At 33.2% G+C, this 18,811-nt stretch overlaps 2 protein-coding genes and 1 pseudogene across 2 annotated transcripts; 1 reads left to right on the top strand and 2 right to left on the bottom strand.

Moving 5' to 3' along the window:
* Window positions 1–1,313: 1,313 nt before the first annotated feature.
* On the bottom strand, window positions 1,314–4,627 carry LOC132066347 (uncharacterized; annotated as a pseudogene).
* A 5,209-nt stretch (window positions 4,628–9,836) lies between these two features.
* On the bottom strand, window positions 9,837–10,815 carry LOC132066348 (uncharacterized). Its single transcript, XM_059459673.1, has 3 exons — window positions 10,693–10,815; window positions 10,222–10,608; window positions 9,837–10,071 (listed from the first exon to the last, which is right to left on the bottom strand). Exons 1-3 carry the CDS (start codon window positions 10,813–10,815, stop codon window positions 10,060–10,062), a joined length of 522 nt encoding a protein of 173 aa, XP_059315656.1. The 3' UTR covers window positions 9,837–10,059.
* Window positions 10,816–16,669: 5,854 nt separating this feature from the next.
* On the top strand, window positions 16,670–18,811 carry LOC132066941 (uncharacterized). The gene is made up of 3 exons (XM_059460126.1): window positions 16,670–17,853; window positions 17,944–18,252; window positions 18,638–18,811. The coding sequence occupies exons 1-3, from the start codon at window positions 16,673–16,675 to the stop codon at window positions 18,738–18,740; spliced, it is 1,593 nt and encodes a 530-aa protein (XP_059316109.1). The 5' UTR covers window positions 16,670–16,672; the 3' UTR covers window positions 18,741–18,811.

Genomic DNA, 18,811 nt, shown 5'->3' on the forward strand with positions numbered 1-18,811 from the left:
TTTGAAAAATTCAGTAGCGGAAACTCTAAATATTTGATGAGTTACATTTTTTGTTATGTATAGTGATAGAATATAGGTGTCCACCAAACAATATAGAGAACCAGGTTCTCTATCTGTTCGCTCGAGTAAAACAGAAAGTAAATAACATAAGATATTTACGTGGAAAACTCCTTGCTCAAGAGATTAAAATCACGACCTATCGAAGTAAGATTTCCCAAACTTCGCTATAAATGAGCAACTTTCAGATTATAACCTATTCCAACCTAGAAATTAAACTCTTAATCTCTTCCCCTTAAAATAACTAAATTGTAAGACCTTTACAATAAGTCTATTGCAAAGAACACACCTTGACTAATTACGCCAAGTAAAAACTGAAAAGGTTGACAATCTATCCTACAATGACACTTCTTGAAAGTAGTGTAGGAATACAAATAAAGAACGAAATACAAAGTCTCAACAAATCTAAGGACTTATGACATCTTCAGTGATTGGGATCTGGTCCTTGTTTTTGTCGAAGCGTTGCTCTTGAGAGCACACAGAGCAGTGGCAACTAGCACTTGGGATAAATGATTTTCAGATTTTCAAAGTGTTAGGATTACACTTGTAACATGTTGTTTATGTAGGGAAGCGTGTGAGATTATATGAAAGAGACATTTCATGTAGTTTTGGCCTCTAGCAAACTGCAGTGCTTTCTTTACACTTGTCGATCGGTATAGTGCGAAAGAACTTTATAGGTTGTAGAGTTGACCCTACAACGACTAAGAGACCTGATCGTATCTGATCCCTACCTGGTTCCTCGAGTATGTTTGACAAATCATCAAAATACGAAATAACATATCTTATCATATAAGGTTCAGTTTGGATATATTCTAGTTAAAAAAGAAAAGGTATTTTTGTACAAAAAATGAATAGTTCGGGTACCATCCTTAAATTTATATTTAGAGAGTGTCCAAGTCGAAAAAGGAGGTTTATCCAAATTTTTAATGGACTCAATAGTATAGTACTCTGAAAATATTACTGTAACTTAAAATGTCTCTGAGTACAATTTTAGCTTTATTTACTTAAACTAGTGAATTTGCCCGCTTCGCGTGGTTATAAAAATTAAAATAAATTAATGTTATTAAATTGACTTAATCCTAATATTCCATTTGAACATATAAGCAAATACAACTTTTAAAAAGAAAAAAGATATTCACAACTTTGAGTAGAAGAAATCGAATCTTTCTTGCCAATTCTATATTTGATAGTGTCGTGTAAAAAACTATCCTACAGCAATAATACGAACAACAGAGCAAGAAGGTGAGTTTGTGCTTGTTATGGTCGAAAGTTTTGTCTGAGAATTTCAACTAATCGTTGAAAGAAATGTATGCTCGTCGTTCTCCAGTAAGGGCTGTTGTTCTTTGGATGGAAAATTGCCCATTTCATCAATCTGTTGCAACCGGGCACGATCCCTATCTCGTGGATATGTGCAATAGAGGAAAGAATAGATGGAGCAACATATGACCATTGGAATGCCTATAGCAGTGTACATTGCCTTAGCAAGTGATGCAGCATTTTCTCGATCAGTTTCAATTTCCTGTGAGCCTGTTGATCCCTTTGGAATTGGTTTAAAACCAAAAATGTGTTGAGCCAAAATGCCGACCAGTGGAGGAGCAAACGATGCTAAGATGGTCTCAAAAGATCGATCCAGAGCATAAATGCTTGTTCGAGCTCTTTCTGGAACTATCTCAGCAAATATTGGACTACAAACATGTCCAAGCAGCATAGCATCAAAGACCAGCTCTAAGATCAAAGCAAAAAACATAAGTCATTTAGCTTGCTATTTTCACCATTTTGAGTTATGTGAATGTACCTAACAAGTGCTTCTTAAAACATTTGAAGTGCATGCATATGCCTGTGTGTGCGTATGCAAGAGGGAAAAGTGAACAAGGTGATATAAAGAGAAAGAAGTAATTGTTGAAAGAATGGATGAATAAATAATAATGCTGAAGATCACAGCATAAAATAAGCTAGAGGGGTCTCTTACATTGATCTATACAAGGTATGAGTTTGAATAAAATTGGAGATGAACGAGGAAAACGAACTGCAAAAATCTGTTATCGATTCGGAGTAGATATACCTGTTTGTTGCTGGACCACTCCATGATGCTGTAAATGCCAATATAAACAGGACTAAACCATGCAACAAAGCTGTTTTAGGATCATTAGGCAATAGCAGCAGCAGAATTGCAGCTAAAGGAATAGCTGAACCAGTGCTTATCTGAGAGAGCATGATCCTACCGGAATTAGGAAAGTACTTGGCCCCCCATGAATCCTCCAAAAAACGCGCCAAATGACAAAGAAACTCTAAACAAAGTCGAGAGGAATGTTGTTGTCTTGTGGGAAAAGCCAACAAGCTCCAACTACATAATGTTAAACGACAGTGATGTCCCGAGGAATGACCCGAAAACCCCTTGTGCAACAATTATTTGGAAGGAGGGTACTTTGATAACTGGTTTTGCTTCTTTTAGCAGTTCTATCACTTGTTCTTGAAATGGTTTGGGGGGAGGTTGATCTTGCATTATCAAAAAATCGGGGATCTTTGGCAAAGAGACGGACTAAAGAACCAACAAAAACACTTATAATACCAACGAGGTGGAAGGAGATTCTCCAGCCAGGGATCCCCATGAACGATGTTTCGGCTAACAGCACAGATATAATCCCACCAAAGATTGAACCGAAATTTGCTGTTACTGCTAACCATCCAAAAGCTGTACCGCGATTACTATCATCAGTTGAATCAGCAACCAGAGATAGGATTGCTGGTGAGACAATTGCAAGTCCTATTCCATTCAATCCTCTGGAAATTGCTATCTGTTAAACAATATTATGAGGTGATAAAACAAATATTACAGCCTAAATTCAAGAAAGATTAACACTTCTATTCTTCATAGTTTCAGTAAAGGACAACTTGAGGGTAACAAAATGCATTCATTTTCATCATATATCGTATGAAGAGCTAAGGGAAGAAACCAAGAAGAACTGCTTATATATGTTCAGAGATCAGTATATACTTTAGACCAATCCTCAATGATGACTAATATAACAAGTCCACACTTGAACTTTAACTTGGTATCATTTTGATACTTAACACCTCAACAAAGATAACTAATAATAGTATTTTAAAAGATAAATTCCTAAAAGCTACTTATCAAGATTTTTTTTTTTTCCTAAAAGTCTTGATTCCGACAGTCTTTTTGTCATTAGCTCCTGCTAATAAACAAGAGACAACATTTAGAACAAGGCAGATAACACAAAACCAAAGTTTCTATAATCCAATTAATATCAAGTTATCACACATTCCACCCATAACCCTCAAGAAAAGCATAGAATCCATACAACCTCAAACTTTCCATTTCTAAAGAAAACAGAGTCCGTTTCTGCAATTCCACATTTTCTTTTTCACTTAAAACCTACTTCTTCAATTGAATACCATAAATTTATGGCCATGGATCCAGAAGCGGAACTAGAGGGGCACAAAGGGATTCATCTATACCCCCTTTTAATAGTTGTTGAACCCCTTGATGAAAATCTTGTCTCCGCCACAATATTAAGAACAAGACAAAAAATACAAACCAAAGTTTCTATCATCCAATTAATATCAATTTATCACACTCCACCCCAAACCCTGAAGAAAGGCATAAAATCCCATATAACCACTTGCATCAAACTCCTCATTTCTAAAGCAAACAGAAATACAGAATCCGTTGATATGTTCCATTCCATTTGTCCTTGCCTTGGTGGACAGAGTAACCTGGTACCTGTTGCTGGTGGGAAGTGGCAGGTATTCCGAGTATCACAGTTATAAAAATAAAACAAAAAACAAAAAAAAACTAGGGATTTACACTACAAAACCAAGAAGACACAAAAAACATCACTAACTTCATGAACTGTCAACTAGGGTTCGACTCATTTCTCTATTTGAACACCATCTATAGAGGGATGAAGAGAGACCTCAGTAAAAGTAGTTGGCAACAAGGAAAGTGGCAGCAGACCAAAGGAAAGCACCAAGAGCAATGACATTGGCGCGATTATCGAGCAGCAAGGAATAAAAATAAAACAAAAAACAAAAAAAAACTAGGGATTTACACTACAAAACCAAGAAGACACAAAAAACATCACTAACTTCATGAACTGTCAACTAGGGTTCGACTCATTTCTCTATTTGAACACCATCTATAGAGGGATGAAGCAGAGACCTCAGTAAAAGTAGAGGATATGGCAACAAGGAAAGTGGCAGCAGACCAAAGGAAAGCACCAAGAGCAATGACATTGGCGCGATTATTACGAGCAAATCATTGGTCAATATGAATAAAAAACAAAAATTGGCCAAATTTATTTTTTGCAACACTTAGCAAGAGGGTAACAAAGGCATTGAACTAATGATCTGTAGAGAGTCAGTTTTGGTTGAAAAAAAATTTTTTTATTCATACTTTGCCAAGACCAGCAGGGTCAATATGCAAGTCCTTGCCAACTTCTTTGTAAACACCAGGTAACAAAGATTCATCAGCTACCTCCATTATACCAGCAAGATTTATCAATACAAGAGTCAATGTATCTGATGATCTCAAGTTGTTCTTGAGCTTCATTATGACCATTAATATCTTCAGGATATGGAGAGGGTGTTGCCTAGTAAAGGTTTGGTTTCTTTGTTTTGAAAGTCAACGTTAACATTTAGAACTTGCACATATGTATATGAGGAACTCGAGAAAAAGTTATTGGAACTATTATAAATATGAGTAGGGTTTTAGTTAGGCCATATAAATATTATAGTAGTAGGATTTAAGTTAGACCGGACATAAACAGGTACTAAGGCTGTGTCTGGTAGGACGGAAAATGTTTTTCTTAAAAATTTGAGCGAAAACATGTTCCAGATCAATAAAAACACACCAACGAATCCCCAAACTATTCCTGCACTATCCACCCACCCCCACCCCCTCACCCCTCACCCCTACCTCCTTCAGCAGAAGTTGTACTCCGACTTCAAAAACCTCATAGGGTTTTGTGTTGAATATATCGAAATGCTTTTGAAACGACGTTTTCCAACTTGCATATCAAACACGAAAAAATGAGTAGAAAAATCAGTTATTTTTGATAAAATATTTTCCTGAAAATCATTTTCCTTCATACCGAACACACCCTAAAGCTATCATTTTTTATTTTTTTTCATTTTAGACGTTTTAACTGAGGCTGTTACCTAAAATATGTCAAATATGTGCAAATTAAACATTCTAGTGAAATGATTTTTATCTGAAATCAAGCACAGGAAGAAATAAGTGAAATTTAATAGTACTTCTTTTTTCTTTCTTTCAAGTAAGCGATTCAAGAATAGTCGCAGAGAATTTCCCCCTAGTTCATCTTATTGATTTGTGCTTAAGTTAAATCTAAAATCTAGTTTACTATCTCATGCGCACATGAGGTTTGTCGGACCACACTTATGTCGATAAAAGATATCTAATTGATTATGTGATAACTAATTAATATGTCTGTGCTTCGCGCGGTCTTAAAATATCTTGTTAGACGTCATCACTATAAAAATTTCTAATATTAAAATATCAACATATTTTTCAAAATATTAATATATTTCTTTGGTTAGCTCCACACATACTTAATAAATTTATATGTACAACCATTTAGTAACACAACACTTTTTGGTAAAATTAAAATTAATAATAAAAAATGTATGTGATAGATATGTACAACCATTTAGTAACACAACACTTTTCGGTAAAATTAAAACTAATAATAAAAAATGTATGTGATAGATCTATCATAGTGAGAATTGTGAAGTTTTTTTCCAGCTGTAAATGCGTTTCAAGTGTAGATATATTTATATTACTAGTTAAGTGGCCCGCGTTTCGCGCGGTAAGATATGCGATTTATAAATTTAGTTGATATAGAAAGATGAAAATAATACATACATATAAAAGTGTCACATAATAGGGAAGTGAACCTTCATTTTATGGAGGAAAACAATAAAATGGTATATATATATATATATATATATATATATTTAGGGGTTATTGTTTAAGTCCAAGAAAAAAAGAGCAATCCTAAAATGAAAAGTAGTAATTAGAGGAAGGATTACAGCCTAAAGTAACATATATATGGAGATGTACATCAGCGACCATATTAATTGTATGCGTTTGTGTTTTTTTTGTGCAATCATTCGTTATTCGGAACCCATTGATTGGGAAAATTGGCTTCAAACTTTAAGTGTATCTAATTATTTGACCTTAAAATATTGATACTAAATCTCGTAAATTAAACATGTTAAAGTATTTGAATGAAACCTCGTGAAATTAGCCGACAACACATTCCCACGCAAGTTTAGTGTCTGTTTGACTATTCGGTCCGGATAAAGCACAACAAAAAAGGAATAAACACAAAAGAAGGAAAAACAAAAGAAAACTAACAAAAAGCACTTGAAAACAATTCCTAAATTTCCACGTGTAGTTTCTTTTAACAGATGTTCCCAAAAATTCATTTAATGACTACTCCCTCCGTCCCATATTAGTTGGCTATATTACTAAAAAAATATCTGTCTCAAAATACTTGTCCATTTACAAAATCAAGATACAATTAATTAATTTTTTTAATTTTATCCTTAACATTAATTATTTTTTAAAGTAATCAATATTAATTGAAGTGTAATTTATTGGAGAGATAAGGATAATATAATAAAAATACACTTTAATCTATGATTTCTTAAAGGGCATGTAAAAGAGAAAGTGGTTAACTAATATGGAATTGAGGGAGTAGTCAACACTCTTCACCGTCCACCATGTGCCACTCCTTCCATTTTCCTCCAAACTTGCCGATAATGGTGTAATGTTACTTAAGATACTTTTAACAGTAAATCATGTACTGTAGTTTACAATACTTAAATTTATATGGTCATCAACTAATGTTCATTTAAGTATTTCGTACTACATTAGAAAAATAAAACTAGTAACTTTATTATCACTAGTGCAACAAAAAATGAATTTATTGTCTATTGATATAGTGGGATGGACGAGATCCTTACACCATTAATTAAAGATATTGAGTTCGAGATTTGAAAACAAAATGATTATTGTAAAGATAATCTGAAATTTTCTAGAGGTTTGAATTCACAATGATGTGTCAATTCAAACACGCCCCTAAACAAAATGGCAATTTCCTAATAAATAACATAAATCGGTCGAATAAAATTAATTTTAGTCGCACACCAAATTTTTTTATAGCAAGTCATGTTAGCTTTACTTCAATGAAAAAATTTAATGAGGTTGTGATACATATTAATTAATTACGATTAAGTGAAAAATTAAAAAATAGTCATAAAAACAGAATTTAAACAAAAATATTCCTAGCTAAGATACATAACATCTCCAACTTTAGAGTATTGGAATTCGAAATTTTAACAAGCTAGAGTATTGGAATTCGAAATTTTAACAAGCGGAACTCCACCAGAATTTACTAGAGTTTGAAAAGTTCTTGAGATTTGAAACTCCAAAAAACGATCCATGTATTTTGAGCTTATAAAAGTTCAAGAACTTTTCATGGAGTTAAAGTAGGTAGCGTGAGTGAAATTATAATAAAGTGTTAAAATAAGTATAATGAGTAAAATAATGATATAATATATAAATTTTAGAATAAATATCACGAGTGAATTAGGTATTTCTTTTGAATGCAAGGACAATGTCCTAGAGTTCGAACTAGGCTTGCTATAAATATTTTTTCAACAAGTAAAACACGTTATAGAGTTCACTAGAGATCTTTGAGTTCAAACTTATAAAAGTGAATTCAAACTCCATAAAAAATTTCTGAATAATAACTTTTTTAGTTTCTCATTTATTAATAAATTGTGATTTTAATCCTTATGATATACTATGACTTAGCACATTTATATTTCAATTATCTGAAATGCATGTCGTTGGTCTTTTAAAATAAAATAAATTATATGTAAACTAATTAAAGAGAATATTACTCCATTCGTTTCATAATAAGTGGTGCTTTTACCTTTTTATTTTGTTTTAAAATAAGTGACGTTTCACAAAATCAAGAAGAAATTGATTGCTTTCTTCCAATTTTACCCTTATTTAAATAAATAAAGTTTTAAACAACTAAGAAACCATTAAAGAGCTACTTCTTTTAAAAGTATATTTAATTAAGGGTAAATAACTAAAAACACTTCTTGCTTTTCAGGAGTATGTAATTTTTTTAAGGGGTGTGTTCAAGCTAAAAACACAACTTATTATGAAATAAATGAAGTACCCTCAAATATAGTGCAACAATTCAAACTTAACATTACACATGACACATGAGTAATTAAATAATGAAATAATTAATAATCAATTTGTAATTATTCACAACAAAAAAAAAGTTGTACATTTCAAATAATTAAGAGTTAAACCTATTTAATTTCACAAGGACTAGAGTCGAATTTAACCAAGAAAAACTAAGGAAATCTTATCCACTGTGTCAACTATACGGGTCCTACTACATATCAATTTCATCAGTTTTCACGTGGAGTTCCCTTGATTATCCTAAACATTACCAAAATTTGACACCTTTTTAGTTTCTAAATGACAAAATACATCAAATCAATCCTAAAGTATATCCAAAATATCGATATCACTCCAAGCCTATACGTACACATTATCCCTCGAACATCTTAAAAGTGAATTATTTTACCTACCTCGTACATTTATAACCAGCTACACATGGCGAGGTGTAATACAAGAGGGTGACCCTTAACGTATTAGCGCCACGTCAATAAGCCACATCGATAAAGTTATGTTTGCCAAATTTGTTTTTAAAAAAAAAAAATCCATGTCATTTAATTCCTTCTCCTTCACATTCATAAAAAATGCAACCACTCAACCACCATGGATATAATCACCCACCACCAAATTCATCCCACCACCACTACTAGATTCACAGTTTAATCAATCGTAGCGTTCTCCGACAGTGTAATTTCTCATGAATTTGTCTCTACTGCGTTCCACGCGATGCCAAGTACAACACGAATCATCTCCGTATCTACCCTAATACTGTCGAAGCCTTAGCTAAAGATGAAATTTTCCGTGGCTAAACACTTTAGCCACGTTTTTTTAAGTTCCGTAGCATTCGTAGCAAAATGTAGCGTAGCTAAAAGTTAGCTACAAACTTTACATGGTCCGTGGCTAAGCACTTGTACTAATTGCTACGTGTTTTTTTGTGTTGTAGCTGCGAAGATAGAAAATTCCTGCCACGGAAAATATACTCATAGCAAGCAACTTTAATCTTTTGCCACGACGAACAAATTTTGTAGTTGTCTTCATATTGTAGCCACAAGGTAAATACGCTGTAGCTAAAGATTTAATTTGTTTGCCACCAAACTCAAATTTGATGGCTATTTCTATAGCTTAGTTTCGTGGCAATAGCAGTCATATTTAGTTACGAACTAAACAATTCATAGCTATGAGTTAAAGTATTTGCCACAAATATTATCATATTGTAGCTATGAAGCCGTACCTTTAGCTATGAAATAAATAGCCTTATAGCTAAAAAGAACCTTCATTTGCTACGAAAATTGTAAATTTGTAGCAATGTTAGGAGTATATGTCTAGCTACGAACTCAAAAGTTCATAGCTAAAAGTGTATACTTTTTGTCACGAGAGACAAAATTGTAGCAAAAGATTTTTTCCGTTTGCTACGGAAATAAAAATGTGCATCCATATTCTCATTTGCGTGGCAATTATATGTACGTTTAGCTACGAATCCAAAAATTTCATAGCTACTAATTGAAATATTTGCCACGACATTGTTAGCCATATAATGTAGCTGAGAATTCATTTTCAACATGAAATTTATAGACAATATCGTAGCAATATATCTTCAATCGTGTAATAAATGCAATATATTAGAAAAAAGATGTAACAAAGGTTCAACAATGTCATCCAAAATAGTGAAACATCACTTTATTCAAACATATCAATATACTTTTGCAAGAGAAAAAATAATTCTTCATGTCCCCATCGATTTTGATGCTTCCATACTACTCCACAAGCTGCAATAACAATTAAGAAAACAAATTAAAAAATGATACAATAAAGTATTCGTTTAAAAATTAAGCTTTGTTTCTTAATATGAATATTTTATACAGAGATCACGTATTTATTGGATTAGTAATATTAAAATATAAAAATAAGCTACTTACGGTTAGATTTGCATCATTTGATTGTCGGCCTTGAGCTGCAACCAACATTTGAAATTTTGCTGCCCATTGTTTCTCCAACTTTGCTATCCTACTATCCGTTTCTTTCTTCATTTCTTCAATTTGCTCCTTAGCTTCCCTTATTTGCTCCTTAGCTTCCCTTTTAACTTCTTCCACACGCTCGTTCGATTCTTTTCTTGTCGATTCTAATTGCTTTATGAGTTGTACCTTCGTTGGTCTACCCCCGAAATATTCACTAATATTTTTTCCTGGGCCATATGCACGAAGATATCCATTTTTTTCTGCCCCAAGTACTTTTTCGAAGATATCATCATCATTTAAAGAAATTTCTCCTTTTTCTTGTTGTGTTTTAAATTGGACAAATTGATCCTACAATCAAAAAAAGTCAATCAAACATCTATGCAAATATATATTTTAAGGAGATAAAGAGGAAAGCTAACACGTTGAAATTACAATAGCATCTTGTTGAAAAGCATCAACTTGTTTTCCTTTTTTTCTCTTGCGAGATTCCATGAAAACTTCAACACGAGAAGGAGTTTTCCATCTTTTTTCTCCTTTATTGAAAATAATAATCATTATCGTTAGTTACATTTCGATAATGAAATATGATTTTTCTAACTTTGTTCTAAATATTATATGTGTACCATTTCGTGTCTAAGTCTCGCATAGCTTTTAGTTCCAATATATGGAGGCAATGAACGTTTCGATCTATTCGTCTTGTTCGTATGCTTTTTCTCGAACAAAAGTTGATAAACAAACAATAATTAATATTAGTTTCTATACCACAAAATAATTTAAAAAACAATAAACTAATTAATTCAAATACACGAAAGTCGGCATCACTCCAAAGGTTGACCAAATATTTCCATTCATCAGCGTTAACAAGTTTAGGTTTGTTTCGCAAGCGTAGTTGATAAGTTGTGTTCGAATCGAAATACCTTTTCATCTTGTGCCTATAACCTCTGCGTGATGTCACTCATATGACCAAGAATTGCGCCTTTTCTTCCCTCGAAACATCGAAATTAAATTTTTCCTATAAAAAATACAATTTTAGTAATCTCTAGGAACACCATATAGACTAAAATTGCCCGGGCTCTAATAGTTATCTTGAAGAACGATTGCTATGTTAAAATGTTGGTCAACGTTCATGGTTGGCTCTCGAGAAATGAAACATGACGGGCATTTAGGGACGAGGGAGTAAATAGTAACCCATGGAGAAAATTCAAATCATCTATATTTCATTTTTTTTTTCCTCATTGGTTCTTTCCAAATGTTTATCAAGTGTATGTTATACTAGCGAAATCATTCAACTATCTGCCTCGAGGCTCTGCAATTCTACTTCTCACCACACATGAGGATATAGCAAATACCATTTTCATTGTTGAATCAGTAAAACATTCAACAGCAACGAACATGGCAACTAATAAGGGGCATGTTCTAACAACTATCAACCATAAAAAATTAAAGAAAAAATATAAATTTTATTTCTTACCAAGATGATGTCCCACATATGGTCGATCTTTTCTTCATCAATCTCTTTCCAACCACTTACTTTTAAGGGGCAACAAATTCGATTTCTAACTGTTTGCCCCAAAAACCAAGTAAATTGAGTTGCATTCTTGCCAATAGCTTGATCATCATCATCAAATTCTACAGGCAATTTTTCACCCTCCTATAAGTTGATTATTTTTATCCATCGGGTAGGCCCTCTGTTTTCTTTTCAAACATTTGAGCTTGATCATAGATAACGTCAAGTAAAAATATTGATAGAAGCAAAAAAAAAAAAAAAAGGTACCTATTGAATTTCTGATTCGAGCTTTCCACAAGGAAGAGCATAGCATTTACCTCTTCGATGCATTTTCTCTAGCACTTCCTCATAAAAATATGATTATTTTTGATAGCGCATAAATCTCGATAGACTTCTCCTTATGCCTTTTATAACTAACTAGCATGTTCCCATCCGAATCAGACATTTCCCTTCGTTCACTAAACTCTATTTGAGAACTTATCTCCCTCAAAAATTGAAGATTAAATAGAATAAATCAAAGTAACTAATAAAATCAATGTCCATGTTTGTTTTTATCAGAAGAAGGCAAAAAAAATAACAAAAAAATAAAAGGTAACATGAGTTAGCTATATATGAATTTGCAATTTGATTGTTGTGTGGGCAAATTTTCCATTAACGAGTTTGAGCACTCTTCCACCATTATCGTGTCAACCGACTTCATTTACCTCTTCGATGCATTTTCTCTAGCACTATTGAAGTTCCAACAAATAATTTCCAGGTGGCAGGATCTCATAAAAATGCAATATTACCATGACCTCGACTTGTTTGAAAAAATGAATAGCCAACAAAAAAAGAAAAATGGCGGCTTCACATGGATTAAAAATTAGAGAATAGGAATGGCAATTACCTTATGGTTGTTTAAATCATAAAAAAAGAAACCAACAAAGAAAAGGATATGCAATTACCTGTGCCTTGAAAACAAAAGTTGAAACTAGGAAAATTGGAGATGGAGAAGTGACGTGATTTTTTTTTTCTATCTCTAAAGTGCTTAATCTTTTAGGGTTTTGGGGTCTGTAATAAGAAAAGAAATATATAATTTAGGCATAAAAATTAAGAGGGAAATAATTTGGAGGGAACTTTTTTGTTTTTGTTTTTGTTTTCAAAATTTCACCACAACTCTTTTAAATTTTAATTTCGTAAATTAGAGAAAATTATTGTGAATTCATCATGTTTCCCTTATAATAGACAGAACACTTAAAAAAACGTTAGCTAAAAATTTTCTTAATAAAAAATATATTGTTGTTTAGACACAATTGCCTATTTATTTAAATACTATTTTAAACTTACAATTACAAAAAAATCTTGTTAAAGTAAGTTGAATCGAACTAAATATGAGCATCTAATCGATAAAGTTAATGTTCCAAATTCCAATAATAGAGTTAATGTTAAATTGAATTAAATAGGACGATCAACACCTAATTACACTAGATCGATAAAGTATTGTCTTGATCGAACAGGTCTGACTCAATAATAATTCTCGAAGCACTTGATCAAGATGAACTCGAGTGAGACCATCCCACAACCACCCAAACAAAAATTTAAAACTCTTTTTTTTTAAAAAAAAATCAAAATTAAACTCTTTTTTTTTTAAGGGGCTAAAGAAAATATTTCCCAAATTTGGAATTGCGGAAAGGGGGGGGGGGGGGGGGGCACCGGGTGGGGGGTGGTGTGGTGCGGGTTGGTAGGAATAGTTGGTAGAATGTCATTTGCAGGATTGGTTTTCTTACTTTTATTAGGGAAGTCATTTTCCTCGTTCTTAAAAAACTTGTTTTCTTAGAGAAAATATTTCCCAAATTTGGGGGGAAGGGTGGTGTTGTGGGTGGGGTGAGTTGGGTGGTGGGGGAGTTTGGTGGTGGGAATGGTTGGTAGGATGCCACTTGTAGGACTTGGTTTTCCTACTTTCTTTAGGGAACGATGCATGTATATGCATCGAACGATGAACAACTCTAATTACACTAAAATGTATTATTTCGAGTCAAATAACAATTTTTGGAGTACATTAGTATGAAGCTTGAGCTGGATTTAGATAATATTTAGATATTATCTATTTAAATATTTAAAACTTACACTTACAAGTATGATTGTGTAAAGTTAGATCGAATCGAACTATATATGAACATTTAATTACATTAGATCCATAAAGATATTATTCCAATAACAGAAGTCCGAGTCAAATAACATGAATTCTTGAAGCACTTGTTCCAGATGAAGCTTGAGAGTAGTTGAAGAACTTAGTGAAGTTAATTTGTTGCTTAAATCCAATATAAGTAGTCAGATAAATATATTAGATATAATCTAACTATTTATTGAATTATATTTAAAATTTACAAGTAAACCATGTAAATTGAATTAAATAAAACGATCGACACCCAATTACACTAGATCGATAAATGTATTGTCCACGTCGAATATGTGCGAGTCAAATAAGAATTCTCGAAGCACTTTATGAAGATGAACTTGAGCAAGACTTATAGTTTGTTTGGCCAAACTTCTAAAATTAGCTTATTTTGAAATGTGCTTTTCAAAAATGTACTTTTACGCGAAAGATGCAATGATGACTTTTGTCTTTGACCAATTAATTTAAAAACACTTTTGAGGAGCAATTAGTGTTTGGCCAAGCTTTTAAAAGGTGTTTCTAAGTATATTTTTCTCAAAAATGCTTTTCGAAAAAGTGTTTTTGGGCAAAAGCTATTTTTTTAACTTCTGAAAAATAGTTTCTGCTACTCTTCAGAAGCAGTTATTTTCTTCCAAAAGCGTGGCCAAACACCTCACTTTTTTAAAATAAGCACTTAAAGGAAAAAAAAAATAAGCTTGGCCAAATAGGCTATTAGTGAAATTCAATATAATTACTTAATCAAAGATAATTAAATATAATTACTATTTATTTAAATTATATTTGAAACTTATGAGTATGCAAAAATTGAGTTGATTTTATGTCGAACAATGAACACCTATAATTACACTAAAAATGTATTTTTCAATAGAATTGGTTCAAGTCAAATAAGTAACTAATTATAAGGAGGTGCGTTTTTAGGACCCAAAAATAAGCTCAAAAAAATAATTGGACCCATTTAACTTCTCCCTTATTTTAATTTACTCTCTCAATTAAGGACCCAACCCTTCTCCCTTATTTTAATTTACTCTCTCACCCAGAATCCCTAAAACATACCTCTACGGACCACACTTCTCACCAACAATCCCCAAAGCCATTAAGGTATGTATTCCTCCAGCTTTCTCTCTATTTGTTTTGCTTTGTCTTATCACACTTGCTGATAATTTCTTCCCTTGGCACAAATTCCTCTCCCTATTTTCCCATGAACCCCTTCTAATGTATCCTTGCTCTTCGATGTCTAGTACTGTTTTTTATTGTTGTTTGGTGTCTAAGATTGGTGATATTAGAATCCTCAATTAGAAAAGCAGAAAGTAAAAGGTTCGCTATTAGCCATGATTGGAGTTCTGTCAATAAGGTGTTTGGGATAATGCCTGAGCTTTCATTCTGGTTATATAGTCATGTTTAGGTGCCTAATATATTGAACACTTGTTAGAACCATTTATAAGTAATTCAAAACCATAATACACTTGGTAGAACGACTTATAAGGTATGATAAGTGAATACAGATATAGCACCAAGATATGAAATTTAGTGAATTGGGTTGAAATACTAGGATGTTTGAGGCAATCATGTTCTGCTTTGCTGAACTCTCGAAAGTTCGTGAGTTTTTTATGCATCTTGATCTTAATCTTAATCTTTTTTTTCTTTGTAGGAAATTTGAAAATGGACAAAACTTGGATGCGTTGTGAAGATAGATTGAGCGATACTTATGTAAACGGAGTTGACAGTTTTCTGGAATTTGCTTTTAAGCACTCGGAACTAGAAGGTGCAATTCCTTGTCCTTGTAAGAAATGCAACAATGTTTTCCACAGGCCTAGAGGTGAAGTCAAGGATCATTTAATACTTAATGGGATAGTCAAGGGATACACGCGGTGGCTTTATCATGGAGAATTTGCACCTAAAGAGAAAAGTACTAACAGTGAAGTAAGACCAGAGGAAGTAAGAAAAGAGCGAGGTGATGATATATTTGAAATGATTTACGATCTTTAGCTTTGGCCACGAAATCATGGATGATTCCGGTGGAAAGTTTCAACATGGTGATGCTTGAGCCTACTTCAAAATTTTCAAATTATTGAAGGATCTTTGCTGCACAACTTTATCTGGTTGTGAGACATTCTCCAGTAATCCTTTCTTCTTGTGGAACTATTCCAAATCAAGTGTCTTTTTGGGATAAGTGATAAAACAAACGATAGCATACGAAGTTAATTAAGCGAGCACTTCCTTACGGTGAAACTTTACCGGAGACCTTCTATGGAGCAAAACAATTGATTAGAAATTTAGGCCTTCGTTATGAAAAAATACATGCTTGCGAGAATGAGCGCATGTTATTATGAAACATAATGCAAAAGCTGAATCTTGCTCGGTTTGTGGTGAGTCTAGGTGGAAATTAGTTGAAGGTCAAAAAACTAATGGGGGTACTCAAGGAAAGACCAAGAACAAAGTTCCTCGAAAAGTTTTACGTTACTTCCCCTTGAAACCAAGACTGCAAAGGTTGTTTATGTCATCAGAAATTGCTTCAGACATGACATGGCATCATGATCAGCATTTGAAAGATGGGGTTCTTAGACATCCGAGTTTTTCGGAGGCGTGGAAACATTTCGATACATCTAATCCGGGCTTTGCTAGAGATCCTCGTAATGTTAGACTTGGATTAGCATCGACGGGATAAATCCTTTTGGTAACTTAAGTGTTTCTCATAGCACTTGGCCGGTGATTATTACCGTATATAACTTACCCCATCCAAATGGATGTGCATGAAGCCACCATATTGCTTCTTGTCTTTGTTGATACCTGGCCCTAAAGCTCCTGGAAATGATATCGATGTGTACTTAGAACCATTGGTAGACGAGTTGCGAGAGCTATGGTATTATGGAGTCGATACATATGATGCTTCGAGAAGAGAGAATTTTTGTATGCGGGCCGCACTCTTATGGACTATAAATGATTTTCCAGCTTATGCCTACTTGTCTGGATGGAGCACGAAGGGAGCTTTGGCTTGTCCTTCATGCAACAAAGAGACTCCTTCTACTCGATTAAAGTATGGTCGTAAGTTTTCTTACATGGGTGCTCGTAGGTTTCTATCATCTAATCATAAATGGCGGCGGAATAAGCGTGATTTTAATGGAGAAGTAGAAAAAAGATCTGCTCCTAAAGCTCTTTCTGGAGATGATGTTTTAAACCAGTTGTCTAGTTTGGAAGACGTGACATTTGGTAAGACCCAAAAAAAACAAAAATATGAAAAAAGTAAAGGGATTCATAACTGGAGGAAGAAAAGCATTTTTTTCAAACTTCCTTACTGGAAAAATAATTTAATACGCCACAATTTAGATGTGATGCATATCGAAAAAAATGTTTGTGATAATATCATTGGGACATTATTAGATATAGAAGGAAAGGCAAAAGATAATCTGAATGCTCGTCGTGATTTGAAGGAAATGGGTATAAGGAAAGATTTGCACGCAACTCAAAAGGATGGAAAATGGTATTATCCAAGAAGATGCTATTCTTTATCACCGGATGAGAAGTCTAAAGTATGCAAGTTCTTGAAAATGGTTAAGGTTCCAGATGGTTATTCTTCCAATGTATCACGGTGGGTGAAGTTAAAGGATCGTAAAGTTTATGGAATGAAGAGTCACGATTCTCATATTCTGTTGGAACAGTTGCTTCCTCTTGCAATTCGCGGAGTCGTGCCAAACAATGTCTATGATGCTATCACCGAGTTAAGTATTTTCTTCAGAGAGTTGTGTTCAAAAACATTAAGGGTTGATGTTTTGGATCAACTTGCAGCTCAAATTCCAATAACATTATCCAAATTAGAAAAAATATTTCTACCAACATTTTTTGACGTTATGGTGCACTTGGTCATTCATCTCCCAACATACGAAGCTAAGGTTCTTTGGACTGTACAAAACAGGTGGATGTACCCAATGGAGCGGTATGTTTTTAATATTATAATTTTGATTTAATTTTATGTGACTTGTTAATTTATCGTGCTAAGCAATTTAACTGTGTGTTTATCATGTAGATTAATGGGCAAATGGAAATGTTACGTTCGTAATAGAAATCAGCCTGAAGGATCTATTGCAGAGGGGTATATTGTTGAAGAAAGTCTAATATTTTGTTCAAGATATTTACATTGTGGTGCGAAAGGATATAATCGAATGGACAAAAATTATGAAGGTGATCATGTTGAGTCATACAGTGGATTATCAATATTTGAACAAAAGGGTTGTCCGTTATTAAGAGATACATCCAAAAATCTTGAAGAGTTTGAGCGAAAACAAGCTCATCTTTATGTCTTGAGAAATTGTGAAGAAGTTCAACCATTTCTACGGTATGTTTCATTATATTATTGTGTTCACTAGTCTCCCGTCTCAAATTATTTGTCGTGTTTCTTTTTCACACGCCCCTTAAGAAAATATTAATTTTGGGATGTTTTGACTATTTTACCCTTATTTATGTCTTAAGAGGGGTAATCTCTTTTCATTGAATATTTATTCTATTTATATGCCGTCTCTCCATAACTGAGGTGTTTGTGTTTGTAATTTTCAAAAACAATTACTATTAACGGTAAAATGGAAAAAAATAATAATTTTTGTCTTGAACTTCTAAAATGACAAATAATTTGAGACAACTATTTTTAGAAATCACGACAAATAATTTGAGACGGAGGGAGTATTTGTTAGCTTTACTCAAGTCTTATGGTTATGTTTAAACAGAGAATATGAGCAGAACAATCGGGACATGAACTTCGATGATTGGTTTTCCAATCGAGTAAGTTTTTATTGTTACTTTGAATTCAATTTTTTTTTTTTGTGGTAAATACCTTTCCGGACAAAGTCCCGAGCTTAGTGCAACATATGAAACCTCAATACCCAAGGTCTTTCTACTCT

Source organism: Lycium ferocissimum, chromosome 8 (genome assembly GCF_029784015.1).
Source record: "Lycium ferocissimum isolate CSIRO_LF1 chromosome 8, AGI_CSIRO_Lferr_CH_V1, whole genome shotgun sequence".
Lineage (NCBI taxonomy): Eukaryota > Viridiplantae > Streptophyta > Magnoliopsida > Solanales > Solanaceae > Lycium > Lycium ferocissimum.

Bases quoted from the DNA above. Each gene is read 5' to 3' on its own strand.
- LOC132066348 (XM_059459673.1), bottom strand. From the start codon at position 10,815: ATGATTATTATTTTCAATAAAGGAGAAAAAAGATGGAAAACTCCTTCT. The intron at 10,609-10,692 runs GTAATTTCAACG...TTTTGATTGTAG, and splicing joins CTTTTCAACAAGATGCTATT to GATCAATTTGTCCAATTTAA.
- LOC132066941 (XM_059460126.1), top strand. From the start codon at position 16,673: ATGAAGCCACCATATTGCTTCTTGTCTTTGTTGATACCTGGCCCTAAA. The intron at 17,854-17,943 runs GTATGTTTTTAA...TTTATCATGTAG, and splicing joins TGGATGTACCCAATGGAGCG to ATTAATGGGCAAATGGAAAT. The intron at 18,253-18,637 runs GTATGTTTCATT...ATGTTTAAACAG, and splicing joins GAAGTTCAACCATTTCTACG to AGAATATGAGCAGAACAATC.